At 48.5% G+C, this 19838-nt stretch overlaps 1 protein-coding gene across 2 annotated transcripts in view; it reads right to left on the reverse strand.

Annotated features, from left to right (window-relative positions):
- The window catches only part of LMTK2 (lemur tyrosine kinase 2), a 72728-nt gene that overhangs the window by 43799 nt on the left and 9091 nt on the right, over positions 1 to 19838 (reverse strand). For both annotated transcript variants that reach the window (XM_043454774.1, XM_043454773.1), the window contains exons 2-3: positions 4418 to 4542; positions 1235 to 1379 (exon numbers count right to left, since the gene is read on the reverse strand). In XM_043454774.1, the coding sequence (XP_043310709.1) occupies positions 1235 to 1379; positions 4418 to 4542 (270 nt within the window). The remainder of the gene's footprint in view (positions 1 to 1234; positions 1380 to 4417; positions 4543 to 19838) is intronic.

A 19838-nucleotide genomic window follows, 5' to 3' on the forward strand; every position in this document is an offset into this window, starting at 1 on the left:
AACTCTGGAAGATGGTGAAGGTTTAGAGCAATCAAAGGGAACTAGGAGAAAGGCCACTGAAAAAGGGAGAATTTCTTTGTGGCCTTTCATTCACCCACATCCCACCTCCCTCTTAAAAACATCTTAAAAACAACCCATGTGCCAGAGTGGGTGCTGGTCCCAGAGGGAGCAGAGTGGCCTCCTTCCCCAGGAACTGTGTCTCTCTTGACCTGACCGGGGCTTCCCGGAAGGAAGGCCTGCTGCAGGGGTGTCCCTTCTTCCACTGAACTGGGCTCTATCAGGATGTGGAGGCTTCATGTGCCTCAAAACAACAAAAGCCAGGTGGACAAGGCGCTGCCACCCAGGGCAGAAATCAACAACTGAGGCAATAATAAACAGGCTGAAGCTTCAGGGGAAAAGCTCAGTGAAATCTGGGGTGGGGGGAAAGGAGCTCTTTTTAAAAAGCTATTATTACACATATGGGGTAACCTAGGAGCCATGTGCATCCTCAGGGAAGGACATCCGCTCAGAAGAGACCCAAGAACAGAGGCGTCACCTCTGAGGAACTGAAGGCTGAGGCAGAGCTGTCAGCGGCCAGGCTGGGCACCTGCCCTGGCAGAGTCAGGCTGTCAGGACCCAGATGGCATCTGTTCCTTGTTCCCTTTTTTTTTCATATCATGTTATTCAAAATATCCAGTTTTCAACAGAAAATTGCAAAACAAGTAGAGAACAATAAATAATGGTACATGAACTGGTACAAAGGAAATTTAAATGAAAGTGTCCCTGAGAAAACAGACACCGGCCTTACTGGACAAGAGCTTAAATCACGCATCTTAAATACGCTGAAAGGGCTAAAGGAAACCACAGGCAAAGAACCATAGGAAACTGAAAGAAGATCAATAAAGTGAGAGAAATGATTAAAAGGAGCCAGAGTTTTAGAGCTGAAAGTGCAAGAACTGGGGGAAAAAAAAAATCACAAGAAGGGTTCAACAACAGATTTTGGATAATCAGTAAACTTGAAGGCAGGTCAAATGAGATTATCCAGTCTGAGGAGGAGGAAGAAAGAAACAAATGGAAACATCAATGAACTTAAGTCTGACCGCCAGAGTGGTGCTTCACCACAGAGCAGAAGGCAGAGAAATCAGCAAGTGGAGGAGACACGCAGTCCAATCATTTTATGACTAGTAGCAAGGCTTCCTTTCTCAGGAATCAGAGGTTATTCATGGAAACATGACATCAGGATGGAAGGCCTTACCTACAGAAGGCTGGAACTGTGATGGAGCTGGTAGTGAGACCGTTGGTACTGAAAGTGTGAAAACTTCTGCTGGAGACTGGACAGAGGGAGTGTCTTCTGCTGGTGGTGTAAAATCGATCTCATCGTCGAAATTATCTTCAAATTCCTAAAATGAAGGAAGAGCGACACTGTGTCTAATATAAATCCGCTTGAGAGCAAGTGCCAAAAACATCTGCTAACATGTAAGACATGAACATTTATTCACTCATTGGGAACACCCTGCCATAATTTTTTTTCCCAATTCATATTGTCTTCAAGTAAAAAACATATGTAACTGTGTTCTGTGACCCTAAACAGAATAAGATCTGAAAATCAATTATCGTATGTAACTTTTTAAACCGATCAACTTGAAGTTAAATGCAAAGTTTTCTAAAATGACACCTAGAACTTAAAATTTACAGGCTCAAAATTTTATTTTTAAGTTACTATGAAAGTGAAAGTGTTAGTCACCAGCCATGTCCAACTCTTTATGACCCCGTGGACTGGGGCTAGCCAGGCTTCTCTGTTCGTGGAATTTCCTGGACAAGAACACTGGAGTAGGTTTGCCATATTCTTCTCCAAGGGATCTTCCCAACCCAGGGATTGAACCTGGGCCAGTTTAAGGCATTCTTTTTACTATTATTATTCACTTTCACAGATCTCTTTGCATACTGAATTAAAACATTTATTTTTGAATTGTATATGTATTTCTGGTGTCTTGTGATTTCAATCAAAATAAAGACAGTTAAAAGACTCAGAAAAGATATTTTTAAGTGAGTCCTATTTCTCTGGCAAGAGTAACAATGCATAAACGTACTAAAGGAGGTAGAAAAACCATCAGGATCTGAACCATGAAGGTCAGTATTAAACTCTGCAGCACATAAGTGCAATAAACATTAAGAACATCTGGCTTTCTAAAGATGGTGACTTTAAAACGGAGGCTGCACCAACCGGGCTGCGGAACCCTTTTAAGTGTCCCTGTCCAGCAGAGCTATCCTGACTCCTGTATCATCCATTCAGCGAGCTGGGCCTGTCTTGGTGCCTGTGTTAATTTAACATGGATACAGACGACTATCAAGGTCACTCAGATGACTAATGAGCATTACCCCGCCAGGCGCCATGACAGAAGCCGGACGGGACTGTTTTCCAGCCCTCTACGTGACCAAACTCTTTTCTACCACCTCCCTTGACCCCACCCCGTGCACGGGAGAAGCTGCCAGGTGTAAGGATGGATGTTGCTGAGGTAGCATTTTGTATTTTCATACACGTCACAGGTGTTGCCAAACGCATCAGGATACTATCACTATCTGCTGGGGAGGGGAGAGGAGGACACTGCAATCTGTGAGGTCACCCCGAAACAGAAGAGCTCTGTCTGGTTTCCCCTTCGGACATTCCTCAAGGTTCTCGTTTAAAAAACAACTCCATCCGTCACTCCTAACCTGGGCAGCGTGTGATATCCCATTAGGCAGTAGGAATTCTAAAGACTGAGAAAGGTAACACAGCCTAACAGCGACAACGACGGGGCCGTGGTGGAGACGGGGTCACTCTTAGTTACGCCCTCCACTGCCTGGACGCGCTCCCGCAGGCCAGTGACTTGACCAGGCTAAGCCTCCTGGTCAGGAAATGACTTCCCAGGGGCCATTCAGTTCTGGAACGCCACCCCTCTAAGGCCAAAGGAAGACCACGAGTGCTGGACAGTGACTCCCTCCTCCCGTCACACCGTCTGAAGCTGGTGAGGCTCTTCTGAGCAGTGTGGGCCCTGAGCGGCTGCAGCAGTCACCTGGGGAGGCCTGATAAACACACACACTCCCCGAGTCTGCGTCGTCACGGACACCCTGGGCCCACACTGAGCGTCAGGGGGTAAGAACGATTCAAGGCAAGAGTGAGGTCTTGTGACGTGAGACTGGTTTCAGAAACACTGATCGGCCTTTACGTCTGTCCCCAAAGGGCCAGGTGTCTGCACGGCCCGTCAGCGAGACTGAGTGAGTCTGCCCGCTGCTGTACCCCCAGGCAGTGCAGTCACCAGGGCCCCCCAGAAGGGTCGGCACCGATTCCAGGGCCTTGGGGGCTCATGTCCTCTGGGCGGGGAGTCTTCTAGAGACAATGACCCATGCTAGGGAGTCTTCCTCCAGCCCCCTTCAGCCCCCCTCTCCCCCTAACATGTGTTAACACTGGCGTCCAGCCAAAGGGATAGCAGGTCTTCCGTTCTCAGAGCTGCCACCAGACCCAAGGCAGAGGGGACACACAACGGAAGCAGGTGTGAAGCTGGAGAAATGAGGCCACGTGTCCACAGAAAAGGCTCCCCCCGACTTGAACCTCAGTCCTCAGGGCTTGTGGGACAGCCCCACGACTGTCATCAGGCACTAAAGCTCTACCTGCAGGACCATTTTCTCTGCACACACCCCCTTCTTTCCCTGCCTTGTTTCATGGACTCCTTTTAAATAAGTCTTCACTGAGCCCTAAAGCATGCCAGCTGCAAGTTCTAGAGAGGACACCCCAGGTGGTTTCCAGCAGACTCCGCCCAGAAGCTACCAGGCCAGCCCCTCTATGTTATCACACACCCCCCACCCCTCACCTCCCACCCGGGCCAGCTTTATTACCAGATGCTGCTCCTGACAAACAAAAGGCACTGGGGGATCCCCTGGCTTCTGTCACTCAACAACCACAAATACACCAGCACTCGCAAGTTTAGAAAAAGAATCAAAACCAGCCTGCTTCTCCCTACAGGCTTTACAGCAAGTGAACTGAATCACCGTTCCTTATTCCTCACTCAGCAAAACTTCCATTAGGACAGGCAAGTGGTTCCTGTCCGTGAGGCTCCGAGGCCAAGCTGGCAGCCGCGGCCGGGGGCCCAGACGCAGACGGCCTACTGCACTGTGTACGTGAAGCTTCACCGACACACAGTGGGGACCACTTGCTTCCATGCTGTCTGGGGCTCACGTGGCCACGACAGAGGTGAGGCTAAGCAGCCTTGACAGAGACCGCGTGGCCCACAGTACTTACTATTTACAACAGCTCTTTATTTCACTTTAATGGTTACTATCTGGCCCCTTCAGGGGAAAAAAAAAATTGCCACCCCTGTTCCCCAGGGACCATGATATACAGCCTTTCTGTTGATAAACGTATCAGAGGATGACTTTAAAAGTTCCTCCCATCTGTGCTCACCTTAAAGTCTATTTCTGGGTCCTTACAGCAGGATACACAGTTTGCAATTAACACTATTAATATCATTAAACTGCCCACAGAGAGGATCACAAAAGACGTGGAAATTTCTGCAACAGGTGCCTCCCCTGGAAAGAGAAATAAACAATGTTAACACAGGCATTCCAAAATCGACTTTAATAAGCGAATCAATATATTTTCTGCCATATATAAATGGGACCAAGAGTTAATAAAATCATTCTCAAATGCTCAAGATACAGCTGATGACCAACCTAGGATAAGAAGTTGAGAGTCTTTTTTTCTTTTTAAACTTCTGATTTCGAAACAATTTTAGATTTACAGCAGTTGCAGAGACAAGGCAGAGCGTGCCCGTACACTCTTCCCCCAGCTTCCACCAGCCTGAGCATCTTACGCAGCACGTTTATCAGAGCTAAGACACCAACACGCGTACGACACCACCAGCTGAAGCCCCGACTGTACCTGGACTTTACCAGCTTTTCCACCAACACCCCTTTTCTTTGCCAGGATTCAACCAGGGCCACCGATGTTCCATTTACTCATCATGGCCCTAATCTCATCCAACCTCTGATGTCTCTGTCTGTGCTTCACAACTGTGACGCTTCTGAAGAGTACTGGTCAGTGACTTTGCAGACTATCCCTCAACTGGGGTTGCCTGATGTTTTCTCAGAACTGGGCTGAGGTTACAAGTATGTGGGAAGAATCTAGAATACGGCCGGGTGAAACATCCTTCGCGTGACATCGTATCTGGGGCACGTGATGTTGGCACAACTCACTACTGGCTACGTGAAGCCGGGTCCCGGGGCCCAGGTGGTCTCCGCCAGGAAGACCAGGAAAGTTAACAGTCTCCTTTTCCCTTTGCACACTCCTCTCTTCAGAAGCCGGTCACAGAGTCCAGGGCACACGCCTGGGGAGGGGAATTTAGCTGTACTTCTTGGAGGGAGCAGTGTTACTGATGTGCAGGGGTAGGTTAAAATGACTACAGTCACTGATAACCAGGGGGACGCGCTCTGAGGCTCTGCCCACACACTGGGTCTCTGGAAACACATACACTGTGATGCTCTACTGGTGATTTTTCTATTTGCCTTTGTTCTTCAACATGTATTACTTGGGACTCTTCTGTAAGGGAGAGTTGTCCCTATTCCTGCATTTTCAGTCATTGATAAAGTTATGAACTCACAGATATTTACTCTATTCTATACTTTGGGTGATACTCCATTATTCTCATGACTCTGCAGCTCAGATTGTGCCAGCTTTGGCCCCGCGGGGAGCTCTTTCAAGCTAACGCCTGGGTCCTTCGGACATGCCCCCCTCTTTTTTTTTTTTTTCCTCCAACACTTCCTCACTCTGGAGCTACAGGAGGCTCCAAGTTCCCCTTATATTTTCCCTCTTCTGGCTTTAGAATCAGCCACTTCTCTAGGGAGCCCCGGTCATGATAGAGAAACTGGAAACGACACACCTGTGACTACAGCCTGTGACCGGTTTTTGCTTGGGGGTGAGGGGACAGCTCAGAATAACTTCCACATCTTTAGAGGGCTGTTTCGAAAAGAATCTGCAATAGACACTCCATGTGAGCCACTGATAAGAAGCCTGCAACCCCTGTCGGGAGCACAAAGACTCTGACAGCTCACTTTCAGCAAAGACTCAGTTATCTAGACATCATCTTATTCAGGTAGGCTTACTCTGAACCTTTGTGTTTTTGTAACAGCAAATTGTTCAGTCTCACCTACTGGTGTTTTACAAAGAAATATACTTCTCTTTCTTTTTCTCCCACTTTGAGATATAACATATAGCACGGTGTAAGTTTAAGGTATACAACATGATAATCTGATATACATATATACTGTGAAATGATTGCCACGGGAAAGTCAGAAACAAACTTTTCCACCTGCGGCTAATTATGTGTTCAGAGGCACCGAGGAGGAAGCCTGGAGACAAGTGAAGTGTCTCCTTAAATGAGACAGCAGCAAGGGAGAAGAAAACAAACATCGAGCACACTCCTCTGTGAGTGAAACGCATTCTCGAACATAACACGACTTCACTGAAGAGCAACGAGGCCTGCACGTCGATGCAGGACTCAATTCCCTTCCAACAACAAAAGAGAGAGCGCTGTGAAACCTGCTGTGTTACAAGGGGGTTTGGACTCCGTTGCAGCCTTCCTTCCTAAAAACAACACGGTTAACCAAGTGTTGGAGAAGGCACTGGCACCCCACTCCAGGACTCTTGCCTGGAGAATCCCATGGACGGAGGAGCCTGGTGGGCTGCGGTCCATGGAGTCGCTAAGAATCGGACATGACTGAGTGACTTCACTTTCACTTTTCACTTTCATGCATTGGAGAAGGAAATGGCAACCCACTCCAGTGTTCTTGCCTGGAGAATCCCAGGGACGGGGGAGCCTGGTGGGCTGCCGTCTGTGGGGTTACACAGAGTCGGACACGACTAAAGTGACTTAGCAGCAGCAGCAACCAAGGGTTGTCTAGAAGCTGCAAGTTCTAGACCAACAAAACTGCACACAGAGGGAAATCCACACATGAACAAGGAAGACCGCAGAATTCACCAACTAGGGACACTGACGTCCATCTGGGAAACTAAGCTAAGCGAGAATCCCAAGCCGGAGGGCCGACCTCCTAGGAACCAAGACACAGCCTGGCCTGTGCCGCCCATTGGTGTTGGTTCTCAGAACCGTTTCACTGCCCTGACTCGTTCGTACGATAAGGTCAAAGACCACTCCTGAGGCTTACGTGGCAAAGCACTTTCATATACGCTGTATCTCACTCATCTTTAAGACGCGGTTTGCCCACCGCGCCACATGTTAGGGGTATTTTACACTTGAGAGGAAGCGGTTTTCATTGGCAGTGTCTCTTCTTTCTTAATGGCAGAGAATTAAGGGAATGTCATAATTGGTCACATCTGAGATTTCACAGACGATAAGCACTATTTTCACTCGACCATCAGGACACCAGCTCCACGTCAGGAACAAGGACACCGACGTGCCCAAGAACACAAGATGAGAGGGTGGCCAGGCCAGACTCAGTCCAGGGCGCTGGACTCAAGCCCTCTCCTCTGCCCCGATTCCCTCAACATCACATCATTCTGTCTCGTTGTTTATAACATTCAAAAACAGCCTAGCCTAAGTGCTTCAGATGGAAGCCTCGCACTGTAATCAGGGCAGTTCACAATTTTGGGGCTCCCCCCCAAACTCCACAGAGTGAAGAGTAAACAACTTTTCCCCCTTGTTTCATCCTTTTTATCATTACCACCTACCATAACATTTGATCAAAACTGCCTGAGGGCCAGCTCAATGATCTGATTCATAAAACTATCTCCTCTGAGTCATCAGGTAGACATGAGAAGTCATACCCATGTTAAAAATAAATGGTCATGCTGAGTTTTGCCCGTCCATGAAAACGTATTTATTTCTGTTCTGACTCCACAGGGAGAGCGCTCAAATCCTCCCTGGGCTCTGTGACGACCTAGACGGGTGGGACGGGGCGGGAGGTGGGCGGGAGGCTCAAGACGGAGGGGACACACAGACCTGGGGCTGATTCACGCTGACGCGTGGCAGAAACCAACACAAGATTGTAAAGCAATTATCCTCCAATTAAAAGCAAATAAAATTTTTTTAAAAAGACACTGCAGGGGCCTCTGCTCTGCTGGACTCAGATTTCTTCAATGTACACAAGCCTACTTCACCTCAGTGTCAGCCAGGCCCACTGAGAGGATGCTAAATCACTAACCTAAAAAATTTTCTAGATAGCCTCGAGCAGAAATTTTTACAATTTTACCACTTCTAAAAACTACTTCGTTGACTGCATTTTTCTTCTGACTGACCCAAAGTATTGTGATTTAAAAAGAGAGGAAAAAAGCTCTGTATATCAACAAAGAAAACTTCCATACAAAAAAGAACTTGCATAAAATGAAGAAAACAAACCAGCCTCCCGTGGGCGGCAAGGTGAGCTGGGTTTGCACAAACCACAGAGAGGAAGCAAACTCTAGACGTGAGGAACTGCAAGGAAAGCCCCGTGGCCCCCATGGTCAGACTGCAACCCGGGCCCCTGCAAGGTTCCTGGTTGCAAGTTAAGCAGCTGTGAAGAAAGACAGCTTTCCTTTGACATTCTCAGGCTGCAGCATTCAGAAACGTGTAAGTCAAACCGATCACTGCCTAAGGGAAAACATCAATAATGACAGGAGTGTCTCCTCCGCACACTGAGGCTGCCTGGCTGATTACAAACTGGGAACAAGGATAATGAGAGGTTTGGGGTGCTTCGTACGCCTCCCCAAGACTCCAATGCAAAAACACAGCATCTCAAAGGTGCAGCCAGTATAAGTTTTTATTTTAGTTCCCAAACCGTTTTAATAGACATCTCCCCAGCACTTGATTTACTAAGTTAGGGAACTTGAGAGACTCAAGGAGGTAGGTGCGTATCATGTTTTACAGACAGGTAATCTGGGGAGCATGATTTCTCAGCAATGACTCAGAGTAAGTGAGGCGTGCCACGCAATCATTAATTCCACCATTTTAAAGCCCTGCCTAGAACCCCGATCAGAACTTGAATATATGCATAATCAACTGAAGATTCACCTGTGAATCCATTTTCAAATTAAATTAAAAATCTTCAAGGTTCACAGATAAAAAAGAAACGGTGATCAGTGTCAAGACCCACAGGGGACGGTGACATGCTGACCTTCTCGTTTCATCACTCTCTCCTTGGTTACCAGCCGATATGCTCTCACAAAGAAAACTGCCTCCTACTTACTCTTTGGTTGCTCAGTGGCTCAAGTCATAAAGGGCGAGACTGAAGCTTCAAATTCTCTAATCGCACGGTTCCTTCCTCTAGCCACCAGTCCCTTTCCCAAAGCTACTTAGGGACCTGCCAACATTCGCACACGCTGCAATCAAGATTGCTGGGAGAAATATCAATAAACTCAGATACGCAGATGACAGCAGCTTTATGGCAGAAAGCGAAGAGGAACTAAGAGCCTCTTGATGAAAGTGAAAGAGAAGAGTGAAAAAGTTGGCTTAAATCTCAACATTCAGAAAACGAAGATCATGGCCTCTGGTCCCATCACTTCATGGCAAACAGATGGGGAAACAATGGAAACAGTGAGAGACTTTATTTTCTTGGGCTCCAAAATCAATGTGGATGGTGATTGCAGACCCGAAATTAAAAGACGCTTGCTCCTTGGAAGGAAAGCTATGACAAACCTAGACAGCATATTAAAAAGCAGAGACATCACTTTGTTGACAAAGGTCCATATAGTCAAAGCTATGGTTTTTCCAGTAGTCATGTACAGATGTGAGAGTTGGACCATAAAGAAGGCTGAGCGCTGAAAAATTAATGCTTTTGAATTGTGCTGGAGAAGACTCTCGAGAGCCCCTTGGACTGCAAGGTGATCAAACCAGTCAATCCTAAAGGAAATCAACCCTGACTATTCATTTGAAGGACTGATGCTGAAGCTCCAATACTCTGGCCACCTGATGCGAAGAGCTGACTCATTGGAAAAGACCCTGATGCTGGAAAGATCGAGGGCAGGAGAAGGGGGTGACAGAGGATGAGGTGGTTGGATGGCATCACTGACTCAATGAACATGAATCTGAGCAAACAGTGAAGACAGGAAGACAGTGAAGGACAGGGAAGCCTGGTGTGCTGCAATCCATAGGATGGCAAACAGCTGGACACAACTTAGCGACTGAACAACAATGATGCAAAAAGACAGACAATCTAACAGTATGTGCCTCCAGATGGAAAAACACACCATCACCCACTACAATCCAACAGTAACAAAATATCAAACTTGTATCTGACCAAGCCTCTAGGTCTAAATACCAATTAACAGGAAATAAAGAGAATGTTGGAATGTATTGAATTCCCTAACAAGAACATAACCAGCAAAATTCAGGCTATGAAAAACACTCAAGGAGAAAAACCTGATGAATTACAAGGAGAGAGAAAGAAAGATAAAGAAGGAACTAGAAGAGAGTTTAAGAAAGACATACCAACCAAGTGCAGTGTATAGGTGTTATCTGAAACACGATTCAAAACCGTAAAAAAAATTGACTCAACAGAGACAGCTGGAAATCTGTGCACTGACAAGTGACCATACTCAAGAAGCATGATTCAGTTCTCTGAGGAAAAAACTGATACTGCTTCTGTTTTTAAGAGTCGTCTTAACCTCTCACAGATAGTGACCTACTGAGCTATGTCTGAAATTCACTTCAAGATAGTATGAGGGTAGAGAAAGTGATGGGGGTAGTATGAAGCAAGCTGGCCTCCAGCGGATTCAAGCTGGGTGAAAGGTACGTACATGGGAACTCACTGCAGGCCCTGTCTGGTCTTATGGATGTTTGAAGTTTTTCATTTATTAAATAAATGCCTCACATCTATTAAGTAAAGCTTAAAAGAAAAAAAAAAAACAGTAGACATAACAATTTACAATGCATGTGTTAAGTTTTTTAGAAACGCTGTCATGGAGGGTGAACTGGCACAGACAGCTCTGGAGGCTCCAAGTCCCAGATGAAGGGTGGGCAGGGCTGGTTCCGCGGGGCTGTGGGACGCGGCCTGTGGCTCCCCAGCATCTTCACATGGCCTTCCCCCGGCGCCTATCTCTGTGTCCAAAAGTCCCCTGCAAGCAAGGACACGGTCATGCCGAATCACAGCCCTCCTCACGACCTCATCTTCACCTCGTCACCTCTGTAAGACCCCATCTGCAAATCAGGTCACACTCTGAGTTATCAGAGGTTAGGGCTTCCGTGCATGAATTCGGGACGGGTGTTCGGTTTAACCCATCTGCAGGCCGTATGTTTAAATGAAAACAAGAAAAGAAAAAAAAACCAGAAAGAAAGAGAACAGGTCAGGACAGTGTCACACGAGGTCACCAGGGGACCAGAGAGGGCGCCTCCAGGGAGGACGCCGGGGGGAGCTCTGTGTTCTCACCCATCTCAGCAGAGGGGTTTCCCGGGTCATCGGCCTAAAGTCCAAGCTCCTTCACGAGCCTTGCAGGGTCCCTGGACCTCCAGGGACCTCCAGACCCCGGCCAGGCTCTCCACCCGGAGCAACGATGCTCCCAGTCCTTTCAGATGGACCCTCTGTCACCTCAGCCTTCAAGTTCACCTTCTCCTCTCTGCCCTGAAATCCATCAGAAACCTACCAGTGAGCAGGAAAAATTTAGACTTCCAGGGGCAAACAAACAGGACCAAAAAGGAGCATTCCTTCAGTGACCTGTGCTCTTTCTCCCCATCACCACAGTCTCAGTCCACGGCCTGGGGCGCCCCCCGCTCCCCCGTCAGTTTCCCACTCCCTCCTCAGCTCACACACAACTCCCCACACACTCTTCACCTGTCCATTCTGCAACGCGAGTTTAGCCGCAAAATTCTTCCATGTTTTCTTAAAAGCTGGGTTTCCTGAACCAACCTTCTCCTGTGATGACGAGTATCTGTCCCACAGGACCCGCTCTCCGCACGCCTCCTCTCCCGCGAGGCCGCCAGAGCAGTCCTGCCCAGCGACAGCGGGGGGCTCAGACGCCCCTCTCCGGCACGGGCCCCGGGGGCGCCAGACACGGGGACGGCCCGCACACAAGGAGCCCCCGGGGCCTCCACTGACACTGGTAACGGGAACCTTAACGGCCGCCTTCGAAGACGCGACGCCAGCTCTGCCCGGGCCCCCGTAACGGACCACCACGGCTGGGCAGCTTCCACGACAGAACTCGACCACCACACACCCCGCAGGCTGGAAGCCCAAGCCCCAGGGTCGGCGGGGCTGCCTCCTCCTGAGCTTCCCCATGGCCTACAGACCACGGCCGTCTGCTCGCCGGGTCCTCGCACGGCCCTTCCTGGGAGCAAGCGTCCCCGATGGGTCTTTGTGTTCAGATTTCCTCTTCGTGGGAGGACCCCAGGCACACTGTGTTAGCAGCTAACAGCCTCGTTTCTAACACAGTCACTTCTTCAAAGGCCTGGTCCTCCGATAGTCAGTCACCTTCCCAAGTTGGAGGGGGCTCAGTTTGGCCCCTAACACCATAAACGGGTAAATTTAGGAACACCGTCCCCTCTGGCAGGGGACCCCTCCGTGTTGGCACCAGAGACAAGTATCCGCTGCCTTCCCCCTTCCTCGCTGGCTTCCCAGGACGCCGTGGTGTGAAAACGGCCCTTAGAGTGCGTGTCAGACACACGCATCACCCTTCTGCTCTCCACCCTCGCCCTCAGGAGACACGCGTGAGACACTCAGGTGTCCACTTGACAATTAAAGCTGGTGCCCACCGGGCTGACCAGGCAGAACTCAGGGGAACGAAGGACTGGCAGTCTTCCAAACCAGTCCTGACATCCAGTCCATCTTCCCTTTCCAACATCCTGACAAGTAGCTCTCCTCCCTGGAGACAAGTCGAATGAATTATCATCATACTACTTGAGGAAAAACATTCAGACCACCAGAGCAAATCACACATTTTTGTTTAATGCCTCAAGATTACAGACCCATCTATCGTTAACGGTTTCCTGTACATGGAATCTTCAGTCACTAAAGGTTTTCCTGGCCTCTCAATCTAACGATACACCTATTTACAACAACATTCAACACTCTAGACTCTCCCGGATGACCTCTCATATGAGGAAGGGAAAGTGAAGCCCAGCACTAAATATACCCACCACACAGAACAGTAATAGTGTGCTGACATGAAGCAGATGGACCAGAGGTTCCACAAAGACCCCGAAGCCAGGACATCAACAGCCCAGAAGGACACACCGCGCCGCGTGTTCACTAGTGAGGTGCGCTCCTTGTTCAAAACCCATTTCCAAGGCCCGCCCGGCCCCCTGTTCTCTCACCTGCAGAGAGGTGGTGCGCTTTGAGTACCTGCGAATGAGATCATTTCAGATGAAGCTGCTGTTTCTCTCGGCCATTTCCAATAAAATCTGTTATCAGAGGCTCGTTTCACTCCAATTTTAAAAACACTGACTAGGGCAGAGGCTGCCACATAAGAGCTACGATGGCACGGTGGCATGGTTTGGTCAAGGGAATGCCAGGTTTCAGAGACTCCGGCCAGGCTGCCGAGGCCCCACACCACAGGAAAATGGCAGCAGGAACCACACTTTACGAACCAGAATCTTGGTTATGTTGACGGCATAGTTGACGTGCGGAGTCATCCACGGTGTCAGATGTTTGTAACACTCTGAGTCAGGACCTCCCTGCGGCCCAGGACACCAGCTCACCACCAGGCAGCACTGGTCCGAGAAGCAGAAATGCAGAGCCAGTATCCCAGGGCTTCGTCCCTTCAGTGCACCACTAATGTCAAGGGGAAAGGACGTTCCGTCTCTCCATACACCTTCCCACTGCAGTACTGTGTTCACAACACTTAGCTAATACACTTTCTGCACAAGAAGGCCAAAAAGGAAATGAGAAATGACCTAGATGCTCCTTACTTCCCAGGCAGGGCTGACCCTTACCATCTGAGAAAAATGTGCCCACCTGTTTCTCTAAAATTTCCTACAACACCTTGATGGAGCCAATGGTCTTAGAACCTTTCTGACTTCCTAAGGTCTAACTTAAATTCTTGCCAATATAGTTAAAACACATTTTCAGGCAAAGTGTGCTTAAAACTTCTCCCTTCAGAGAGGAAGCAGATGGTGTCTGGATGCTGCTGGACCGGCCAAAGGGACGGATGGACTGGGACAGGGGGAGAGAAAATTCATTGTACTCTTCTACTTTCACAAATGTTCAAAATTCTCCAAAATGAAGTGCTACCTTCATAACTAAGCCAGAAACTGCTCACAAGGTTCTGCAGAGCATCAAGGGAAGAGTACTGAGGATTTCCTATCTGATAATGCCCACTGATTTTGTCTTTATATTATACAGAAAAATAAATCTAATCACAATTTAACCCAATACAACTAGGTGTTTCCAGACACTCAGGTGTCCAGTCCAAGACAAGAGACCCACACATAATTAGAGGAGTCCTGAGGACAGCGTCTCTCATGGAAATGGCTATTCCATCACCAACTGTGAAGTTCACCCATCAGGAAGCAGCCCCAACCCCCAAGGTGTTGGCTCATTCAGCAGGTGTTCACCAAGCATCCCCTGCAGGACAGACGCTGCTGCAGGCTGCAGAAGCACGGGAGTGGGGGGAAGAGAGCCCCTGCGCTCACGGCGTGTGCTCTCGTGCAGGGAGACGGGCCACAAGCAAGATAAAGTACACAGTGCCTGGGATGGGGACGAGCAACGTGCAAAAATAAAGCAGGCGAGACTGTCAGGTAATCAGGGAACACATTCTGATATTAGGGAATTCACACGAGAGATGATGGTGGTTCGGCCCCCGATGGTTAGGAAAACAGCTAACACTTAGCAGTGCTTACTATGTTCCAGGCACTGTTTAATCTCCAGCCCCACAACAACCCTTCGCGGGGTCTACCTGAAGCCCCACTCTAAAGAGAAGAAGCTGAGCCTCGGAGAGGCAGAGCTGCTTCTCCCAGGTCACAGAGCTCCCACGGGGTGACGCCCAGGGCGCGGGGGGAGCGGGAGGCACACCGCACTCCAGGGCAGTGGGGCGGGGACGCCCAGGACGTGGGGGCAGGGGCGACAGAGTGTGAGGGGAAGGGTCGTGGAGGACCTCCCATCAGGGCCCCTCGCTCTTCCACACGGGCAGGCTCTCAAAGATGATCTGACGTCTGAGAAAACCATCCTGAAAAAGGTCAAAGCAAGTGACAGACCCAAAGAGAGAAAAAGGGATTTGAAGGAGGCAGATGGTACCAAAAAAAAAAAAACTATTACAAAACTATAATTAATATCCTCAGAAAAAAGAAAAGATACTACACTCATGAGAAGATGCTGTTTAGAAGGGGGTGGGGAGGAAAAACTCCTGGAAATAAAATGTAATAGAAAAAAAACAAAGAGCCACAGAGTAACACAAAGAGATGAAACATGAACAAAAAGGAGCGTCGAGACTCATTCCAAGGAGCTCAACACTGAACTAGGAGAAGTCCCAGAAGGAAAAGAAAAGGAATTTTTTAAAATGTGTGATGAGATTCTTCTGGAACTACACCACTCTCCAGATTCAAGAGACCCACGGAGCACCTGTCTGGGTGGGGGGAATGGCAAAGACTCACGCCTTGCCCTTTTCCGGAACGGAGAGAGGAAGTCCCCAAAGCTGCCATCCCAGGAGGGGAACCGAGGGCACGCAGGCAGGAAGTCAGGTGCCACGGGCCTGGCAGCAGAGCCACCGCCTGGGCCTGGCCCGGCCAAAGCTGCCGAGAGGAGAGTCAACTCCTGCTGAGGGGGGTGGGACACACGAATGACACATTCACAAAAAACTCAGGAAATGACAACAACGCCCAGGAAACACAAAAGATGTCGGAGAAGTTTAATCATCAGAAACGCGACAGGGCCAGCTGCGAATAATCTGTAGTCATAAAAACATGAACGCAGTGCTGACTTAACCAAGAAGTGTAAACAACGATGCTGAGAAGGGGAAGAGTGTATGAGTACACACATTCTCTTCTTCCACGGTAGAAACTCAGTATCTACTTAAACCAAGGAACAGTAGTGTAAGCCTGTTCTTCAGCAAGATGCGGGGGAGCAGAGAGCGGGGATGAGGAAGGACAGGACAGGACAGGGGCTCACTGGGCTATTTTCATCATAAGCCCTGGAACACTTTCGCTTTAAAAAGCATCCACATGCATTAACTTATACAAAGAGAGAGCACAGGGGGAAGAGAACAGAAAACAGAGGGGCTGGGGCAGGGGAACAAAATTTAAGGAATGGGATTAAGAAACAGGGTCAAACAGGAAAGACGACGCTGTGGAGGCAGATGGAGACACGGGCACAAGCTGCACAGAATGCAGAGGAGGACGGCATTTAAAAAGTGACTTGGAAAGAAAAATGGTGATCAGTAGCAAAAGAACCGAAAGAATGGTTTGCTTCTTTGTTTTTTTTAAACTACTCCTGAGTCCCTTGGACTGCAAGGAGATTCGAACCAGTCCATCCTAAAGGAAATTAGTCTTGAATATTCACTGGAAGGACTAATGCTGAAGCTGAAACTCCAATACTTTGGCCACCTGATGGTAAGAGCTGACTCATTTCAAAAGACCCTGAAGCTGGGAAAGATTGAAGGTGGGAGGAAAAGGGGACGACAGAGGATGAGATGGTTGGATGGCATCACCGACTTAATGGACATAAGTTTGAGCAAGCTCCGGGAGTTGTCGACGGACGGGGAGGCCTGGCGTGCTGCGGTCCATGGAGTCGCAAAGAGTCAGACACGACTGAGGGACTGAACTGAACTAATGAATAAAACAACTTATACTAACAAAGTTATTCAAAAGTAGAATAAAGCTATGATGCAGACAAACATACACGTTAAACAGTCATCTATTATAAGTAAACCAGGAGAGGGTCCAGGAGGGAAACCAGAAGCTGCTGCACTGCCTGAGCCCGGGGAAGAAGCACAGCCGAGGAGGCACAGGGCCGAGGGCGCCCATCAAGGCGCTGGTCTTACAGAGCTGAGGAGAGTGTGTCCAGGACACCAGGCACATTTCCTGACCCCTGCCCGAGACTCTTCACTGTGTACGCAAGCCACCTGCTCACCAGCACTCTTCTTGGGATCCACAGCCTCCAGCAGGCTCCTGACAGGGTCCAAGCCTCCACAATAGCACTGATTTAATCATAGCACTTGCAGTATTTTTTGTGTTCACAAGTGAATATTTACAAGTTTATGATTAACATTTCTTTCAAGTGAGAAATATTTTTTATCACCTTTAATTAAACACTGCAACTGAGAGGCGGCAGTAGTTGTTCTCAAAAATAAAAAAAAAAATTAAATATGAATGTGCTTTTCTGAGCCTTATTACGGAAGTCAGCATGTCAGTTTCCTAACTCGGTAAGGAATTATCTTTACCATTTCAAGGATCAACTAAACAATAGGTACCTTTGAATTTCACCCAGGACCTTCAGATAAAAAAAACGTAAATAAATATCCAGAGGAAAAACAACTGGGAGCAGCCATGCAACCGCATCACTCTAATCAAAGTGTACTGTAAGAACCAGACAGAGCGCCTGAGGACTGGGTGGGCCGGGCGTCAGGCCCCCTCGGCCCACAGCGGAGTCCGGCTGTGACAGCTCCACTGCGTTGGACCCACTGCTTCCCTTCCCCGGGCCCCACCTCCCTCCCCTGTGAACTGGCCTTTCCGCTCTAAAGTTCTCGCACAAAGATTTTATTCCGTGCGTGAGGCAGGGTGCTCAGTGCTGGTGCACTGGGATGACCCTGAGAGATGGGATGGGGAGGGAGGGTCAGGATGGGGCACTCATGTACACCCAAGGCTGATTCATGTGAATGCATGGCAAAAACCACCACAATATTGTAAAGTAATCAGCCTCCAATTTAAAAAAAAAAAAAAAGTCCAAAATTGGACTAGCCCACCGAGTGTCTCACTTGAACAGCGAGTGAGAACCGGTGAGAAGTGGTTATCAGATCTTTGATTGAAGTTAATTTCTGTTTTTTAAAAGCAAACCAAGTAGAACTACAGACTCCTGGAGCGAGCCCCGGCAGCAGGCCTCTGGGGGAGTGTTCCCAGGGCACTATTTTCGTTACGTGTGTTATTTCTCAGTGCCTCACCAGCAATCAGCACCCGGGTGCGCTGCGTTTTATGACGGTCTGAAGTCGGAGGCGGGGGAGGCGCGGGGGCTCTGGGCCCAGAACCGCAAGCTGCACCCTGGGAGGAGCACTTGCTGCTGACACTGAGCCCTTCTCCCGGAGGCGCGCTGCCAGGCAGCCCTGCGCAAAGGGATTTTTTTTCCTTCTGAAAGGAGCACAGGTTGAATTTATGGAGGGTTCCGAGGAAGAATCTGCAGCGTGAAAGATGCTTTAAATGCAGAGGCTAATCTGAGAGGTAACCAGCAGATCACAGCCTTCGGTTCTACAGTAAGAAGCTGAAGCTACAGAATTTTACAATTACTGGTTGGTCAGAAGAGATATTTTAAATGTGCAGAATAACTGCAAACTCATCCACCTCTGGCTTCTAAGTCCAGAATGGCTTAGAGATTCACTCACCATAATTAAAGGCTGCAGTTACAGCACGTTAAGCAAGCCGCTTGTCCAGTGTAGCAAAAGGGGAAAAAAAGACATTATCAGGATGGACTTTGAACATGGACCTCAAAGAGGAAAAAAAAAAAACTATGAGTTTTTAAAAATGACATCACAGTGGTTTCACTTTTGGATAAGAGCAACTTCTCTCTCAAAACTCACTAGCCTAGATGCTTAAAATAAAATTCTTTTCTCCTATGTAAGGCATACATGTTGCCAAAAAAAAAAAAAGTCCAGAATTATCTGAACTAGTGTGTGGGTCAATGATGTTCTTAATCAAACCCAACTCATTACACAGTTGTCACACTGAAGCATTCTGAGAGAGAGTTTGCTTTCTTTAGCTCATCATATTTTGTACATATCAATACACTCACAGCAAATATATTAAAATACATCTACAAGCTTAAAAAAAGGCTACCTATTGAAAAATATAAAATGGGCTACAAATATGAGGCTATTCCAAAAGAAACCAGCTGAGAAAAACTAACTTTTTTATATAGCAAAACGTTAACGACATGGTTATCATACTGCACTGCCGTCCTACAGGTCAAGAATCAGGGGCTGTCACACGGCGAGCACACCTGTCACCTGGGAGCAGGGAGCGTCCTGAGTTCCACCTGCTCGAGTCTCCCTGCTGGGCTGGGACCCGGCAGGCCGGGGCAGGCCCATCCGCACCACGAGGCGCTCGGCTACGGCGCTGGCAGCTGATTGTCAGGCCACCAGCTCACAGCTCTTTTCCTGATTACTCATACAGAGTATTTATAAAATGTAAAGAGGTTATTATTTACACTGCCTCCCAGAGAAAGGGTTAAAGTTACAGGGGGGTGGGAAAAAAAAAAAGGCCTTTGAGGTGGTAGGTGGTGTGTATTCTGCCCTGAAGTTTTTACATTCCTTTGTGGTTATAGCACACATAACTCCTCACAGGAAGATTCTTCAGAACAATATTCACGTACGGTGATCAGGAGCAGAGATCGCTTCAGATCTTAGGCGTTGACATTACTATTTTATTTTTATTTAATTTTAAATTGTTCGTCCTTCCTTGAGTCTCACAAGCGCCCCAAGTCAACAGGCTCCTATTAAATAACTGACATCATCTCGTGTCCAGTGGAAGACAGGCTTCCCAGGGCCTCAGCGAGAAGGAACCCGCCTGCCACATCAGGACACCCAGGAGACGTGGGCCCCATCCCTGGTGGGAAGATCCCCTGGAGGAAGGAAGGGCCATCCACTCCGCTGCTCTTGCCTGGGGAACCCCATGCACAGAGGAGGAGCCTGGCGGGCCACAGTACAGGGGATCGCAGAGTCGGACACGACTTCACGACTGGACGCGCATGTGGCACGATCAAGCATT

The sequence above is a fragment of the Cervus canadensis genome, chromosome 32 (genome assembly GCF_019320065.1).
Source record: "Cervus canadensis isolate Bull #8, Minnesota chromosome 32, ASM1932006v1, whole genome shotgun sequence".
In the NCBI taxonomy this organism is placed as follows: Eukaryota; Metazoa; Chordata; class Mammalia; order Artiodactyla; family Cervidae; genus Cervus; species Cervus canadensis.